Raw genomic sequence first — 18,978 nt, 5'->3', positions numbered from 1 at the left:
TACATTTCAAACGTTATTCCCTTTCCTGGTTTCCTGCCCATAAGCCCCCTATTCCCTCCTCCTTCCCTATAAGGGTGTTTCCCCCATCCACTCCCTTTACCACCAGTCCCCTACACTGGGGGTCCAACCTTGGCAGGACCAAGGGCTTCCCCTTCCACTGGTATCCAACAAGGCCATCCTCTGCTACATATGCAGCTGGAGCCATGGATCAGTCCATGTGTGCTCATTGGGTAGTTGTTTAGTCCCTGGGAGCTCTGGTTGGTTGGCATTACTGTTCTTATGGGGTCTCAAGTCTCTTCAGCTCTTTCAGTCATTTCTCTAATTCCTCCAACTGGAGTCCCATTCTCAGTTCAGTGGTTTGCTGCTAGCATTCGCCTCTGCATTTAACATGCTCTGGTTGTGTCTCTCAGGAGAGATCTATATCCAGTTCCTGTCAACATTAACTTCTAAGCTTCATCAATATTATCTAGTTTTGGTGGATATATATATATATATATATATATATATATATATATATATATATATGTGTATATATATATATATATATATATATATATATATATATATATATATGCCACATGTGGGGCAGGCTCTGAATGGCCATTCCTTCAGTCGCTGCTCCAAACTTTGCCTCCATATCCTCTCCTATGGATATTGTTGTTCCCCCTTTTAAGAAGGACTGAAGCATCTGCACTTTGGTCATCCTTCTTCTTGAGCTTCATGTGGTCTATGGATTGCATCTTAGGTAATTCGAGCTTTTGGGTTAATATCCACTTATCAGTGAGTGTATACCATGTGTGTTTTTCTGTGATTGGGTTACCTCAATCAGGATCATATTTTCTAGTTCCATCCATTTGCCTATGAATTTCATGAAGTCATTGTTTTTGATAACTGAGTAATATTCCATTGTGTAGATGTACCACATTTTCTGAATCCATAAAAGTCACCTTTATAACATCCTTTAGGGGTTGGGGATTTAGCTCAGTGGTAGAGAGCTTGCCTAGCAAGCGCAAGGCCCTGGGTTCGGTCCCCAACTCCGAAAAAAAAAAAAAAAAAAAAAGAATAACATCCTTTAATGTCACTGTCACACCACTCTGAAAAGATGACATCACATTTGCTCCGCTAAAGGTCTTTTAGCATCTGCTTTCCTCTGCTAAGGGCATGGAGTAAAACAGACATACCGTATAACTCACAAACTCACCCTCCTTGCATGGGTGATGGGGTGGGGTGGGGGGATGGGGTGGGCCCATTTGACTTTATGTATTCTGATCTGCTCAGAGAGTCCTGCTTCTTAATTTACCCCACTATGGCAGACACTCAGATCATAGTTACTCAATGCTTTTTTTCACCAAATGCTACCTCTGAGAAGTTCAATGAATTAAAGCATCCACAGCTTTATATACTCTGGAAATGGGAAACTAAATTCCAGGGCTTTGCGAGTCTTCATAATTGCTATGTACATTAAATGAAGCACGAGTGTGAGTCACCAGGAGAGGCACTAAAGTGAAAAGAGATTCCCAAATGTGGCTCACCATAGAGCCCAACCCCACCATCACCACCATCTCCTTAGGGAAACTGTTTACTTCCAGGACTTTAAGCTGATCACAGAGCTGAGGACTTAAAACTCAGGGTGGCGAGTCAGTAGTACAGACATTCATGTTTTCAACAGCTTCCCTGGACCTTCCCAGACCTGCATCCCCACCCCCACCCCTCTATCCCACACGCCGTGGTGCTTCCTTCGCGAAGCATGATTTCCCTGGCTGCCTGAGATCTTATTTTCCCTGTATTATTCAGTGGCAGTAATTCAAGTCTCACACTGGAGGGAGTAAAAGCAGGAAAGAAAGGGCCATTTTCTCCGAACAACAAAAGAAAACCTTAGCAGCTAATTATGCAAATCTTTCGTTGCACATCCGATAATACTATTTCAACACCCAAACGCTGCTACGAAACGGGGCACATCTAGCCTGCAACGGTCAGGAAAAGAAACGGTGGAGTAATTAAAGCACAAGGGGGGTCAAAGGTCAGATCCGTAGTTCCATTAAAACTTAAATAATCCTGGCCAAGGAAAGTAAGCCGCCCTATGCTTCAGTGTGGCTATTTAGAAGAAAAGAAAGAGGCCGGATTACTATTACTGAAATGAGGATGATAAGCCATCCACATACTTTCAATCTGAGAGCCTGATGTCCCATTAAGTGAGTTCCAGAGATCGCTGTAAAGCTCTCACTGCTGCGGCCCACGCTGAAGAAAGAGATGCAAAATGCAAAAGCTCACACGCCAAGATCCCATGAATCTTAGTTACTGGAGTGCAAGCGGGGCAGTGGTGAATGAGGTCCTAACCAAAGAGCCAAACTACAGCTTCAATAAGGGTGCCTGCCATTTACCACCAAACACGTGGAGTAACCTCGGCCAGCCACCTCCGCCGCCAGCCGTGCTCCCCCGGTTGCCAAGAGCTTCCCAGATCTTTTCATCCAAGGCATCCAATTAGAATGCTTATTAAATCATCGCTTAATGCCCAAGTCCTGTGCGTATCACAGACTCTCCCATTAAAACACCTCAGATAGGTTCCCAGAATAGGTCTCCCAGGTGAGTCAGATGGCTGAATGCATATGGAAGTGACCGGACGAGGGTAATTTGCATTAGAGTCCCCCCAATATTCATGCATATGTAAATAGATGCCTCTAATGAGTTCAAAACTAGTTAGTTCACGTAAATTCATTGTACAAAATCTCATTTAGAATGCTGAATTTATTATTTACTGCTTCCTATTGTCATGAACGATAGAAGGCATGTTAGTCACCGGTCCTATCAGGTTTTTCTTTTAAAAATTAAATGCAAAGACAACAGTGGCAACTTAATATTTCCATATTTGACAACTAGAATTTCTGTGCCCTAAATAGCCCTAGATGAGCTGTTTATTTTTTTGAAGGAACATACACATCACACACACACACACACACACACACACACACACACACACACACACACAAATAATAAATTCTATTTTATTAACATCTTTAGATCTTTAACATCTTAAACTAATGGGGAAAATCACAGTCTAGCATGAGTTGGTTCCATATTACCTGGGACAATTTGGTTTCCACAATCTATCTTTACACCCTAATATTGGCTCATATAACATAGGAGTTTAGATTAAATGTTATCTTAATCACAGGCTTCTGAAAGACTGTCATAATGTCATCAAAAATTTCAACTTAGAATGAGAATAATGAAATTAACTTGGTTTGCTTTAATTCTGAAAATGCTCGATAATTTTGGCAAGAGTAGCTGCGACATCAGGATTTTTGATGTGTGACTTAGGAGTTTAAAATTTTTATTGCCAATTATTATCATGAACATCATTTTCTGACTCTTGAATAAGCTTCCTAAGGAAAAATGTTCAATTTGAGGGAAAGTTCGCCTTCTTGGTAAGAAAGAGGGTGGGCTGAATGTCCGACAGCTCTTATCTGAGGTTCCTTTTAATCTGAAGTTTCCCTTTATCTTTCGGGTCTCTGAGCTACACGACACCTCTGCCTCGGTTTCCTGATATTAATCCCCCCCATGCAACAATGCAGAGCCTGAAGTCCTAGCTGCACCGCTGTGAGAAGCCCTCTGTATTAGCCTCAGTATCCGTCTACACGGAGCAGCAGTGTAATCTAGCCATTCTCCCAGATGCTGTGCTGAGAGGAATAACAGCCCCCTATTACCACAATCAAGACCATTCTATTCCCTGGCAGCTGTGGGCACCTGCCTTGAGCTACTTTAACTCTATTGAAATCTGCCTCCATCAGATTGATAGGTAATTTTGTTGGTCAGTCCTGATTGACCGCATCTGGAGCCCGTCTTCTGGAACCTAAGGAAAAAAAACAAAAGCTCTCACTTGGTGGGGAAAACCATATGCCTTTGAATTCCCATTCGACAGCATTGCAAACTCTCATTTGCATATTAAACTCAATACCACTTCGCTTTAAGAAATTATCTCTTTTGAAATCTCATCTGACCTAATGACTGACTCTTTCATGTGCAGAGTTTTCAAAGGATACTTCTGTCCCCTGCTCGCTACAAGGAGAAAATGAATGTCTTATTACATTCCTAATAACTGCGGATAATGAAGGGAAAACCATCATTCACAACATCAGTGAAAAAGGTGGGTAGCTGTGCTCCATTGCCAATGTCAAGTGATACTACCTGGTCGAAGGCATCCGGAAAGTCACCTGAGGTAGCTTGCCAAGAAAGACATTACAGAGTTTGGGGTGAAGTGCTTCTCCAAAGGTTGAAAGGTCCCATTAAAGCCGTTGCTGTGTTCCCATGTCTCTTATTTACAAGGTTACAAGGCAACACAATGACTTTTAATTTGGCCCAGGTATCACCTCCCTGGAAGCTACCTACTGGCATTGTTAACCAAGAAAAGGATACACTCAACAGGTGTGTCTTTTCAGAAAAAACCAGCAAGGACTGTGATGATTTGTATATGCTTGACCCAGGGAGTGGCACTATTAGAAGGTATGACCTTCTTGAAGTAGGTGTGTTACTGTGGGTGTAGGCTTTGAGACCCTCACCCTAGCTGCCTGGGAGCCAGTATTCTGCTAGCAGCCTTCAGATGAAGATGTAGAACTCTCAGCTCCTGCTGCACCATGCCTGCCTGGATGCTGCCATGCTCCCTCCTTGATGATAATGGACCAAACCTCTGAATCTATAAGCCAGCCCCAATTAGATGTCCCTATAAGACTTACCTCGGTCATGGTGTCTGTTCACAGCAGTAAAGCCCTAACTAAGACAAGGACTTCAATGGATTTTAAAGCCAGGTTTAAGTGGAGGTTCAAATACTATTTTGTTGTGCAATCACTCCCTGAGATTATGGGATATACTTGTCTCCCTGAACATCTTATTTTCTAATCTGTAAAATGGGAACAATAATGGCACAATCTTTTAAGAGGTGACTCAAAGAGTAAGTGGAATAACATAGAATGTAACACGTGTGCCAAAAAATGTCTTCACAGCAATGGCCGTCAGTGATGACGTTGGATCAGGAAAGACACAAGACAACAAATAAGGGAGTGACCACAGAAGATGGCAAAGTGCCAGGCTAGCCAGCATACACCTATGACCCCAGTACTCAGGAGAGTGAAGCAGGAGGATTGCCTTGAGTTCATGGCAGCCTCAGCTCAGTGGTACAGACAGGCCAGGCAGGGACCCACTGCTTCTGTGCTGCTGTGGATTTTCAGTCCTGTAAACGCATGGAATCCATTTCTTTTTTTTTTTTTTTTTTTTGTTCTTTTTTTTTTTCCGGAGCTGGGGACCGAACCCAGGGCCTTGCACTTCCTAGGCAAGCGCTCTACCACTGAGCTAAATCCCCAACCCCTGGAATCCATTTCTAATGTAGGAACATTCCAATTCTATTCCATCTCCAGCCAAGGGAAAGGACAGGTTTATACTACATAGTAAGAGAAGCAGTAGAGAGCAGAGCTTTCAAATCGTGTGGGTATCTGACTCCTGCAGCTTATCTAAGATGCTTGTATCCTGGGACAGCAGGCCTTCCAGCACTGACAGTATTCTGACAGTCCAGCTGAGCACAGAGGCTCCCAGCTCTCCTTAGAGAGTGCTAACAACCCCGATTGAGTTCTTAAGACACTCACCCTCCCTAAAATTTCCCCGAGAAAAAATGACAGCTGCATCTTCAGGCTTCATCAGACTTGGGTTCGGAGCCTAAGGTCTGGCCCAGACAACAGCAGAACACACGGGGCATAAAAAGGATGAGTTTTGGTGTTGGTACTTGTTTTTTAGTGTTGGTAAAATGTTAAATCCTGATGTTGAAACCAAAGCTATCAACTTGGTATCACCCTAGAGGTTGAAAACCCACATAATACCAAACTATCTGCAAAGTGGGTGTCAACCTCATATTCCAATCAAGAAAGCGACGAGAGAAATACCACATTACTGCTCTGAGGGCAAGACAGCTGGAGGGCAGGCACAACCCCTGAAAAGTGGGGTGATTGCTGCTTTGAGGGGGGAGGGAGCTCCTGTGGGCAGGCACTTAGAAACTCTGTGTATTCGTTTCTGAGCTGTGCGGACACAAAAGGCATCTTGCAGCCATCAGTTAAGAAAACAGGGTGAGCCATGCTCTGTGAGACCAGATTACTTCATAAGACAAAAACAAAAAGAAAAAGAAAAACAAAACAAAAACAAAAAAGCCCAAAAAACAAAAACCCTGCCTTCTTATTATCAGATTTGTACAGTCAGCTTCTCCAACTGTACCCCCAATGCTTGCATTTGTAATTGCCATAGTGACTTTAGCATGATGTACTGAAATCAAAGCCATCCCTTAAAATATTGACTCTATTGGAAAAACCCCTCCCAGGCAGCAAAGCCACTTTCCAAAGAAGGCCTTGCTTTCAGTGTGCAGGCTTTTGTGCTTGACCGGGTTTGATTTTTTTTTCTTTCTAGTCGTCTCCCACCCCTACTCTCCATACCCGTGGAAACTGCCTTCAGCTAAGAAATTCTGTATTGTTACTGAACTGTTGTCTGTTCTTTTATTCTTGGACACAGTGTGAGTGACACACCACAGATCGTGCTTTGGACCCCACACAGATGCCTGACATCTGTGTATATAGTATCACCTCTTATTTATCCCTATCCTTTTGTAGTCAGGGGAAGGAAGGGGAAAGGTATCTCCCTGAGATCTCACTTTCTGATCTTCTGATAGGCCCAAGGATTCCTCAAATCCCCATTCCCGGATAGGCCAGGTGCTTCCAGAAGCTCTAAGGCTGTAGCCTATCCCCAGGACACTATAGCTCCTTCCTCCTGCAGCAATGAGACCTGTCACTGGGAAGCTAGACGCTGGGAGAAGCAAGAAGGCCTAATGAAAACCCAGAAAAAGGAGGGAGAGGTTAATCATCGCCAGTGCCCTCTAAGCAAATTGAAAAGGAGCTAGCTGGCCCAGTGTGCTGACTGTTGCTGGGGATGCAGGCACGGCAGGGCGTCACTCATCTTCCTTCTTCTGTCTGGATAGAATGTCAGAGCCTGTCAGAGCCTACCAGCCTACAAGCCATGTCAGATACACCACACACACACCACACACACACACACACACACACACACACACACACACACACACACACACACACAGCCAAGCCTTCTTTGCAGAAAGAAGCCAATCACTTAACTTGGTACAAGTTGAGCTTGTACAATCTGTGCCCTTGCCTTCTAGGAGACAGGAAATGGGGAGGAATGCATTTATTGTCACGGTCCCTTTGAGTACGGGGTCCTTACTAGCCCTCATGTCTTGTCCACACGTCGATCATCATGTTTCCTATGTGCTGATGTCACACAGTATCCTCAACATCTCCATAGAGTGGGTACCAGTTTGACTTTTGTTCTACAGGTGAGAAAATCAAGGCATGGAAGCAAACAGGTTGCTAGGTCTCGCAGTGATTGAACATAGATCTGCTTGCTTCGGGCATTCTAACAGCCTGGCTCGGAGCCCTGGCTCTTAACCATTGTACTACACTGCCTCCCACTGGCTACACAACTGTAATATATATCTTAATCTGAAAGACGTCAGTATTGTCCAATAGGGACTGTTAGGTGGACCCTATATAAAATGTAACGTTTTCTAGAAAGCAAATTAAAAGTCAAGGTGAAGTTCAGTTTCTTCACCACAGTTTCCAAAATATTCTCATTTTGACATGAAATCCCCACCAAAATCAAGGTGTTCTACATTTTTTCATGCTTAGACTGTGAGATAGTTCTTCAATATTTATAGTACATCCTGATTTAGAAGTCACATTGCCAGTGCCCATAGCCACATCTGGCTACCAGCTTAGACAGAGCTAAGAATTAGATATTCAAACCCTCAACATTAGGTACAGCAGTGACCCAACCTCACAGACAACATTACACATAGGAGTAGAGCTAACCCTCTCCTTCCACCTAGGCCGCCATCTTCAGTCTAAGCACCAAAGGAATCCGGAGAACCTGAAATGTAATGGTCTGTTGTTCTGATGCCTACCTACAACTTGGCCTAAATCTTTTCTTGAGGAATTCACAGTATTCAAGGAGCCTAAGTTTTAAAATGGTTCTCTCTCCTAAGCCACACCTTTTCTTTGTTGATTCCCTACTTGAACACTCACCTGATTCACCTTCCAAGTATAGGTCCTAGCAAGCTACATTCTGCTGTGACTAGGAAAATGCTCTGTCCCTGCCCAGACATTTCTTGGCCAAAAATAGAGCTGGACCGGTGTCTTTTCTCAGGGACACAGCCATGCTTCATTGCTTGCTTCAGCCCAGCCTTTAGCTCTGGGCACTATAGTGAGCAGGCCATTAGCATTTCTTATTTCTTCATAATGTCCTTCTATGGTTTTCTACCCAGGAAAAGTGCGAGATGAGGCATCACGCTGTTTGGGGTCATTAGTCCCCTTAGATTCAGGTCTGAAAAACCAAACAATCCGGCCTCAGTGTTCAACTCTCTTTTATTAAATATCTAAGAGTAACATTATCGAGGATAGGCTAAGCCTGATTCTTTTCTTCACCAGGTACTGCCAGGTTTTTGCCTCACCTCTGGTGGAGGACGCAGATATTTAATGATCATTTGATGTGGAATTTCTTCCCAGGGAAGCAATAGAAGGACTTAATTATAACGCCCCATTAAGAGAGTCATCATCTTGCAGCCACTGCAAGGGTGATCAGTTGTTTTGCTGTCAACAGAGGAAGGTGCTGTCTAACTGCAAAATGATATAATACCATCAACAGAGCCAAAACAGCCTATCGTGGGATCTTCAAGTTGAGCATAGCTAATTCCCTACACTTCACTGATTATAAGAAAGACTCAGATACTGTTAATAATTTATAACCTGTGATATTACCCAAGACTTACTGAAACAGAATATCCTGGGTCAGGGGGAGGTCTAGGAGGCTGCGGTTTTGATCAGCGAGACCACTTCAGCATTTCTGTTGTCAGGGAAAGTGAGGGAGCACTCTGTGTTATCTCACAGACGAGGTCAAGGGGCTCAGTGGAATCCACACAAGCGTTCATCAGATGAGAACTGAACCAAATGCAGCATTTGGGGAAGTAGAACGTTGCATAAAACACAAAGCTATGGTTGTCTTCTGTTTTTAAAAGGAGAGGGGGCAAGGAGCCTGCAGTGAAGAGCAGTCTTTTCAATCCTGGGGATGGAACCTGGGCCTTCATGCATACTCGGCGAGGGGTCTACACTCCCAGTCCTTGCTTGTCAGGGTCTCACTGTGGAGCTCAAGTTGGCCTTCAACTTGCTTTGTAACCTAGGCTAGCATCAAACTCCTGCATCTGCCTGCCGAATGCTGGGACGGCAGGTACGACCAGCCAGGCTAGAGTAATAATTTTGAATATAATCCTGAGACCATTCACAAGGATCGAGGAGATTCTTGACAAAATAGTTTTATGTTCCAAAGTAGTTGTGATATCCTCAGAAGAGATTATCTTGGAAATTAAAATGCATTATTTTTATGGTCCTTTAAATATTTCATGTTCATCAATTGCCACTTTGTTTTATTAAAGTTTTAAATAAATCTAATCTATAGCCAGCTCTCTATATCTGCAGGAGATTTGGGTCCTGTGCCAAGGGTAGCAAACCCTGTCAGTACTGAAGGCCCTTATATGTGCCTAGAATTTATACACATCTTCCTGTATATCTGAAAACGTTTCTAGGTTAGTTACAGAATGAGATGTGAGGATTGAAATGTAGCTCAGTTGGTTGAGTGCTTGCCTAGCTCACATGGAGGCCTTAGTTCAGTCCCAAGCACTGTGTTACACCGGGTAGAGTGGAAAACACCTGTAATTCAGTGCTGGGGAGGGGAAGGCAGGAGGTTCAGGTGTTCAAGGTTATCCTTGGCTGTAGAGTTTGAGGCCAGCCTGTGATGCAAGAGATGTTATTTTAAGAAAGGAAGACAGGAGAAAGGAAAGAAAGAAAGAAAAAAAGAAAGAAAGAAAGAAAGAAAGAAAGAAAGAAAGAAAGAAAGAGAGAGGGAGAGAGAGAGAGGAAGGAAGGAAAGAAGGAAGGAAGGAAGGAAAGAAAGAAGGAAGGAAGAAGAGGAGAGGGAGAGGAGGAGGAGAGGGAGAGGGAGCGGGAGAGCAGATAGAAACCAAATACAATATAACTGCTGTCTCGATATTTATAATACTTACCATTTAGACAAGAGGAAAGGCTGGGCATATTTAATAAAGACATATTTATATTCTCAACCATAGTTTGTTGAATCTCTGCATACAAAACCAAGGATATACAAGGCTGGTTATGAATTCATTTTTGAATTGGTTTGAATAATTTGTTTTTACTGAGAATACAAACCTATCTTTAAACAAGTAACTCAGTTTTAGAAAAAGTAAAATATTCTGCAAGACAAGAAGGTATCAATATTTCCCTTCTGTAGAAAATACGTGAATAGAAAATCCAATGAGAAAAGTCTTTCCGTCCCAAGAGATGGGCATATGGCACAGCGGGAGAAGAAATGTCAGTGTTCTGTGCTCTGGGTTCAACCCCTGCATCGCGGTGAGGGGTGGGAAAACCTTCTGACAGTGAAATATTCATTGTGGCAGGTTCTAAAGATTGTTTTGTCTGTTCCCACAGACTGCCCCAAACCTCCAAACATTCCCATGATCATGTTGGGGGTGTCACTGGCTATCCTGCTCATCGGTGTCGTGCTACTGTGCATTTGGAAGCTGCTGGTATCCTTTCACGACCGGAAAGAAGTTGCTAAATTTGAAGCAGAACGATCAAAGGCCAAGTGGCAAACGGTACGTGATCTCTGGAGACCTGATGAAAACGATCAGGGATTCAGCCATTCTCTGCAGAGTTCAGGTGACACTTCTATGACCACTCTCAGTGTGGTCCCAACAGCCTTAGTTTCTACCTTTCTTAGAGAGCAGAAGAAGCCATTGTCTGGACCTGGGTTGTTCTCATAATGTAGGATGTCTTAGTGGGTGGGTTTGTAGCAGCTGAAGAGGCTCATGAAACTCCTGCCAGGGTGACCTGGGGCTGCTGCGGAGGCAACCTTAGGAAGTGAAGCATAGGTGCTGTATCTAAACATGTCTGTAAATTGATCGTGTTCTATCTAATGGGATAATGTTCAGGGATAGCATGACAGTTCATTTCCGATTTCCATGGAAATACTTGTTACTGATGTGAGGATGCAAAGTTGACAGGCCTTTTCAAATACCAGGCAGTATTTTCTGAATAACATAAAAATTTAAGTAGCTACAAGAAATAAACCTCTAAATATATGTATTCAATAGATATAATTTAAATGTCGTCTCAGTCGGCAAATGGAAAGCAGGACTACAATTTTCAGTGTCTCTTTTCCACAGGAGAGATAATTACATTTCTAGAGACCCCTGGAAACAATTTCATGGTTTTAATTTCATCTCTCAATCTCTAATGGTGTATCTAGCTATCTAATAGCAATTATCTTACCCCACTGATTCCAAAAACAGTGAGCTCACTGGAGAAAGCGCAGGCAAACACAGTGAGCCTTGGGTTCATCTGCCTAAATAAATTGATGTTCACACTATTTCCCCTAAGCCTATTGCAATATCCTCAGGTCCGAGAGCAAATGGAATTTTCCATTTTTGATAATGAATGTTTATATTTGGGGGAATGATTTCAAACTAATCATAATGTACATCACAGACAAAGGCCAATAAAGGTTTTAATCAGCCTTATCTTTTGAGTAAAAATATGCATCGGCTTTAATAAGCAAACGCGGTCTGTGGACCTTTCTTGAGTCCTGACTTGAAGACTCCAACTGTAAGACTATATTTTTTAAGACAACTGGGAAGAGGTTGATACACAGCAGATCCTAGAATGATAGCGAGGACATATATTTAATTCGATTAGGTGTGACATAGGTGTGATCATTTGTAGAGTACACATCTGTACTCTTTAGTGAGCCAATCAATAATGTAGGAGTAAAGGTAAGTGAAGGCAGATTTGGGGTTTGAACTGATTCAGCCAAAAGTTCGGGAGCTCCCCAGTGCATTGGTACAGGTAGGGCTGAGCCCTGACTGTTAATTTGTTCTAAGAGCAGCCTTTGGTTGAAGTTTCTGGAAATAATAAGCAGGTATTCTGATTCTGCAAGCAAACATGTGGCTATTCTGTGATGCGTGTCCACAACCAGCATATTTTAATGTTCTCAGACGCAGGCCTGAGTGCTGGCAAATGATTAATATCTTTAGAATAACGTTTTAATTAACAGTTAATTTCCTCCAAAACATGAATTGTTCTCCCTCAGGAGGCTACCCATGACTGAAATTCAAATGCCAAATTTTAGCCGTTTCTTCAACTAAAGTGGGACAAAACCACGCATTAAACAGATAACAGCATAAATGGAAAATATTATTCCCTCACTCAATTGGGTTTCTTTGAATAACAAATGTTTGATGTTCCCGAGTAGATGACAACTAGGTAATAATTATTCATTTGCATGCAAAAGAGGTTCAATTCAAAACTTCAGTTCAAATCTCACAGACATATCCTCCCGCTGGGACAAATGTATGCTTGGTGTGTACATTTAAAGGTCTTCGAATTAACTCATTTAAAAATCTAAAACCTATTTCTTCTCAAGGGATGCACTCAACTGATCTTTAAAACCCAGTGAGCTCACCTGACCCACCGGGCCCCTGGGATGCTTAAGGGGACAGAGATGAGGACAGATCTTTGCCCTGACCTCTGGAAATATTTTATCAGGACTATAAAGAAAGGTTACCTTACATTAAGTTAAAAAAAAAACCTGTCAGCCTTTTTCTTCTGAAAACACGAATTGAAGATATTTAAATTCATCTTCGATTGGACATTTTTTTCTCTTGGATGACAAGTCATTAACTTGAGGCAGAAAAAAAAATAGGTTTAGCCTGACATTTCTAGGAGTCATGGATTGATTTTCTTCTATGCTAAACAAATGATGTCTGCAGTTGGCAGTTAGGCAATCATTAAAAAAGCTGTGGGTCATAATGGAGCTTTCATATGCTTTTGTTCAAGCCTGAAAAATGTCCCGTGGCTTTACAGAATCCAGCCTTACACCATGGCCTTGATATTTGGGGAAATCTACCTGGTCACCTTATGTACTCAGAAACTGGCCTTGTCTAAATGTGGACACTCACCCATGGGCCCTAAGCCCTAGTCTCAACTGGACGTCTCACAAAGGACATCAATAATGAATATGGACAGTGCTGGCCACTTCCCCTCCTGCTCCTGCTCACAAAGCCCAATGCTAGCATGGTCTCCTGAACTCTGACCATCAGCTGAGGTCAGGCCCCACCTCCTTCCTTCACCTCTGTAGGAGTGTGGACTTGTTTCTTCTCAAGTTAATATCTTCCTACTTGGATGGACTCTTAGTCCATTGACCCTCTGCTAGGGATCCCTGAACTAGTCCAGCCTGGAGTAAACAAAGACGTTTAGAAATAAGTGAGACCTGCACAAAAGTAGATGATCAGCTGTCTACAAAATAGTATTGTATTGTCCTGTCTCTTGAAACTTGAGCCATTCCCTCTAGAGTGGGGGCGGGGGGATTACTGAGATGACTCAGTGGGGAAAGCATGCAAGCAAGAAAACTCAAGTTCATATTCCAACCATGGTTGCTTCATACCAACCATGTAAGAGCCAACTCAAATCTGAACTCCGGTGTTGGAAACTGGCAGCTCCTGGGGCTCACTACAGTCTAGACAAAATGGTGAGCTCCATAGCACAGAGAGACTGTGTTTCAAAGGGAGTGGGGGTGGGGGAGGCAATAGAAGATAAACAGCATTGACCTCTTGCCTCCTATACATGTGCATGTACAGGCAAGCATAGCTGCACATCCATCTCTCTCTCTCTCTCACACACACACACACACACACACACACACACACACACACACACACACACACACACACTTCTATTGTAGAGGGGAAGTAGGTGCATTTTAATATGATGGACAGGTATGGGGTAGGGGCTATGAACAAGTACTAGTCCTACAAAGACCTAAGCTGGCCTTGATCACCACCCATTTGTTCTTCCATAACCCCTCCTCTCCCTTCAGCCCAGGCTTCAGTCATCATCCCCACCTGCACCCCACGTTTTTCCATCTTGCCTCTTTTTTTTTTTTTTTTTTTTTTTGGTTCTTTTTTTCGGAGCTGGGGACCGAACCCAGGGCCTTGCACTTCCTAGGTAAGCACTCTACCACTGAGCTAATCCCCAGCCCCCCCATCTTGCCTCTTTAACCAATGACTTTATCAATAATTTCTACTCCTTAGACTCCATAAAACTTCTTCTGGGTTTTATGGCAAATGAGACGCTACACCCACCTGAGACCATGGACGTTTATGTTCACCTTTAAATGTTCTTGATGCTCATGGCGGCTGGATTAACTCCAGACTTACCTTAGGAGTACAGACAATACAGCAACCTGGCCTTCACCCACCAGGGAGCTCTAGCCAACGAACTACTTCTTCTTGCCCTCAGTGCAGAGACGGCATCAGTCTGAAGTCACATGACCAAGGGCTCTTGGTCAGAGGATGGATCACTAACTCAAAGCAATACAGATGTAGTTAGAGGGGCGATTCTCACTGGGAGGAAGCGTTACCACAAATCCAAGGGCAAGGGTCAGTGAGCTCAGGAATTTTTTTGTTTTCCTCAGTTCTTCTGAAGGCAAATACAATTTTGTTAAGTTGTAGATAAAATTCCTTCCCCTGGGGAGTTATAAACTATATCTACCCTTCATCCTAAAGTCCCATGGTAAACCAGGCACAATTCCACCAAAGTTCATTCTGGGGAACCACTAAGTTTATTGGGCTTCTTCACAGAGTACAGGAGTGTGTGTGTGTGTGTGTGTGTGTGTGTGTGTGTGTGTGTGTGTGTGTGTGTGTGAAGGGGTGAGGGTTGACCATGAGTTTGTGGGTACTCCTTCAATAAACAGCCTTGGAGACTGTTAGCCAACAAGTCTAGCCAAATTGTTAAGGGTCCCCCACTCCAGTAGGGGGCAGGGGTGTAGGTGCTCCTCCCACGAACCTTCAGATAGTCCTGGAGAGCTACCCAGCCAGTCTAGCCAAATTGTGTGCTCCACCCTTCCTCCTGTCCCCCCACCCCCTGCCCCATCCCGGTTAACTGAGAGACTCTTTCAGGGCCTAAGGTGAAGGGCCAGAGAGTGTGGCTCTGAGGGTAACAGACGTTGAGAACAAACCTGCTGAACCCAGTTTGATTCTTAGGACCTCACAGTGGAAGATCAAGACTGACTTCCAGAGTGCCCTCCACAGGCATGCAGCATAATAAAATTAAAAATCACACTTTTAGAGATGCGCACACGTACGTATATACCACACGATAAAGAAATAAATGAGATAAAGGTGACTAAAATTTAAAATGTACCAAAATAAAATCAAATAGCTTCCAAGATGGAGCTTGACTCTCCAGTTTGAACTGTAAAACAAATGTTTGAAGACATGAAAATGGTGTACTAACAAAATGCACCTCCTTTTCTTTGAACCATTTTCCTCTGTTCTATAGGGAACCAATCCGCTGTACCGAGGCTCCACCAGCACTTTTAAGAACGTGACCTACAAACACAGGGAGAAGCACAAAGTGGGCCTTTCTTCAGATGGGTAGACAGACCTCCTTCGGCCAGAGAAAGTCAGCTCTGCTTACGTTAAAGGTTAATGCACTGTATGATTTGTCTTCCTTTGTTTCGTCAAAAGGAGGTTGACTTAAGATACTAACAGGTCATTCAGAGATCAGTCATTCAGGGCGTGAAGGTGAGACATTGTTTGCAAGTTGGAAATAATCAAGAAAAGAATATCCCAAGCAAAGAGGTGAATTCAAGATCACTTGAAGAATATGAACTCTGACGCATTAATGCCTCAAAAAAAATCATCAAAATGATTCATGGGGATTTGATTTGCATTTGAAAAATGTTCAGAATTAGAATCTCATTTGCTTCCTGAATCCAGCTACCTAAAGTCTTTGTCTCTAAAAAAAAAAAAAAAAAAAAAAATTGTATACCCACAGAAACCGCTTATTCTGAACTTGCAGAAGGTCTATTTCCTATTTCCTGAAGGAATTTGTTTCTTTGGTTGGTTTGTTGGTTGTTTTTGAGAAAGGGTGTCTCTGTAGCTGCTCTGGAATTGACCAGGCTGCCTGGCCTTGAACTGGGAAACGATCTGCTTGTTTCTGCCTCTTGAGTGCCGGGATTAAAGATGTGACATGTCATGCTCAGTGACCTTAACTTTCATGTATGAGAAATGAGAGTCTGGTTTCCCATCAGCTGAAAGAATCCAGTTCTCCCAGTGATCTCCTAAGGGAGAGATTGAAAATTAAATGGTAATCATGGTCATGGGTTTGTACACTTAAAAGTCATGGACACAAATATTTTGTTTCAAAGATGAGGAAAGGGTAATTTATAAATTACATTGCTTGTAACACTGAAGTAACACTGCTTGCTTAATTGCTCTCTGGTCCCCAAGTTTCCCTCCTATTATTACATATTATTGCACACAGCTACAGTCTTCAAAACTCCACAAGTATCATACAAAGGTGTCCACCTTTTTAAAAAATCACTTTAAGTTATACACGGATCAACTAGAATTTCAGGAATAGAAAAGAAACCTAGGCTAACAGAATAAAAGGCCACATGGTTTTTCATCAAGCATGTCAAGACTTCGGAAGTCCCTCATGGAGTCTGCCCTTCCTAAAGGATATTCCTTTCCCATGTGCACCACCCAGCACATACATCCCAGCTTCAGGGAGTGGGCGTGCCACCTACTTACTTTAAAAAGTAAGACCACTTACAAAATCCATACAGGCAACAAACCAACCTGTAGCAGGTTGGAGGAATAGTATCTGGAGGGTTTTGCTCCTTATGGTTACTGCTGCATTACAAAGCACTTTGATCTCACTGGATCTCCACAGAGAAGCTGAGAGAGTGGGCAGAAGAGCTCCTGCAGACTCTCTAGCTTATAACTCTAAGCCCTTTGTTCTCTCTCATGCACGACACTCTTTTGTCAGTAAAATGATAGAAGGATTGTATTAGTTATGGTATAACTATCTTAGTTTGAAAGTGTACTGACACAAAACGAATAGCACGCGGGTCCCTGGAATGTGGGCCGGTTGCTGTATTTTTTGTGCAGTGTGTATTGCCTTAACTGGATATTAAGGTGAAGCCACTCCCTAGGTGAATGGCCCCATGTTAGTGGAGGCTTTAACCGTTGTCTGTTGAATTGTCAGCTTGGTCAAACCTCCTTTACTCCTGCCAGATAGGTCTGTGTACGTTTTCACATCATCTAGTTCTTTCTTTTTTTGGTTTTTAATAACTCAGGTAAATTAGTCAGTTAGGGAGGACATGGCTAAATTTAAAAGAAAAATCTTAATGAATCTCCTTTGGGTCCCTGAATGGTCCAAGACCTTGGAGTCTGGGGCAACCAGCAAATGCACTCTTAGTGACATGGTGGTACTGCTGCCTCTGAGCTGTCTCTTCTGCTTTTGTGTTATTGCTGGAATGAGATTTTAGAAAATAGAAGTTTCTCTCATGTGTGTATCAGGAAGAATTTGTTCTTTCTCTAATTACTGTTTTGACCCAAGGCAGGACCTTGAAAGGGTCAAAACATTAACAGTAGTGCTTCTGTTCACTGAAGAATTATGTTACATGAAGATAAAATGGTTGGTTTTTTAAAAAGTGGTTTTATTGTTGCGTTGACATAAATAAACGTAATTTAAACAATGAACCTTGGTTGGACGATAATGCCTTTCATTTCCTTGGTACAAACCCCCTTACATTTCTGGATCTTTCTGTAAGTCACTCTGACTTGCCCTGGAGATTTCAGTCAAGGGCCAAGGAGAAGAACAGAATATTATCCCACATTTGGTAAAACCAAGTTCTTTAGGATTGGTGTTATGGGCTTAAATCTTTCCCCTGAATACAGCCCTTAAAGAAACGTGTCTTAACCCCAAGACTGTAAAATTACAGATAGGATCTTTAAAGAGGCACATAAATTTAAATGGGGTGACAGTGTGAGGCCCCAATCCAGGCAACTGATGTCCTTTATAAGAAGAGGGGAGGGGACAAAGATGCACACAGAAGGCATTCCATGGCATAGGGAAAAGACTGACATCCTTAAACCAAGGACGGAGCCCCCTACTGCTTCCTTACGGTCATTGTGTATGTACCTATAAATGTCACCTATTGGTGAAATGGCAGATCCATCTTCAAGGGTTTTGAGGAATGCCCATGTTGATCTCTATCTTGCTGTAGCCTTTCTCCCACATTCATACCAGAGTTCGTTATTTTTTCTTTATGATAGCCAACATGACCATAGTAGGATAGACTACTGGTATGGTCTTAGTTGTTACGTGTAGTTTTAAGCTACCACCGTTTGCTCCAGGATGGCAGCACTCTGGAGCCCCCACCCGACTTCCCTTTTGTACTACCCATCTTTGGTCTGGGAGGTGACAGTGCTATTGGCCCCCTCCTGAGACCCTTGAATCCATGGATAAAAGACATACACACATAGTTTGTTACTTTACAACTTGCCTTCTAGGCACACTTGCTGGGTGTTACTATCTCCCCTCTCAACCATCCTGGAAAGGCCTTGGTAAATTTATTAACTCTATCTCTCCACTTGCCCTAAACTTCATATGGCTAGTCCTACCTAGCCCCTGCCAAATATCCTTGGCCATCTGCCTGTAGCAGAGGCTACAGGCCCCAGCTTCCCACCACCACCACCACCACCACTACCCCCTTGCATATTTGCTGCATTCTTCTTCCTACAAAGCACAGCAGAAAGACCCTCTCTTCTTTCCCGCCTGCAAGTTCTGACTGTACCTTCCACCCAGCAATAGTCTACCCTGCCCTATCTCCTTTGCTGATAAATCAAGAACAATTGAGGAACAGGACTTTAACATGAGAATCGCCCCTTCACTTAGTTTGTAATTTCCTCAGTGGCTAAAGATATTGAACAGCTTTTCATATATTTATTGGTCATTTAAG

At 43.0% G+C, this 18,978-nt stretch overlaps 1 protein-coding gene across 3 annotated transcripts in view; it reads left to right on the top strand.

The window, feature by feature from the left end:
• Window positions 1-17,716, top strand: part of Itgb6 (integrin subunit beta 6) — a 124,216-nt gene extending 106,500 nt beyond the window's left edge. For 2 of the 3 annotated variants that reach the window (XM_006234232.3, XM_006234233.5), the window contains 3 exons: window positions 4,025-4,144; window positions 10,599-10,765; window positions 15,507-17,716. In XM_006234232.3, coding sequence (XP_006234294.1) covers window positions 4,025-4,144; window positions 10,599-10,765; window positions 15,507-15,605 — 386 coding nt within the window. In that variant the 3' untranslated portion in view covers window positions 15,606-17,716. The remainder of the gene's footprint in view (window positions 1-4,024; window positions 4,145-10,598; window positions 10,766-15,506) is intronic. The other variant, NM_001004263.1, reaches the window with a different exon arrangement.
• The last annotated feature ends 1,262 nt before the right edge of the window (window positions 17,717-18,978 follow it).

This window comes from Rattus norvegicus, chromosome 3 (assembly GCF_036323735.1).
Source record: "Rattus norvegicus strain BN/NHsdMcwi chromosome 3, GRCr8, whole genome shotgun sequence".
NCBI classification, from domain to species: domain Eukaryota; kingdom Metazoa; phylum Chordata; class Mammalia; order Rodentia; family Muridae; genus Rattus; species Rattus norvegicus.
The sequence above is the reverse complement of the archived record's forward strand: the minus strand, read 5'-3'. Positions and strand labels throughout refer to the sequence as shown.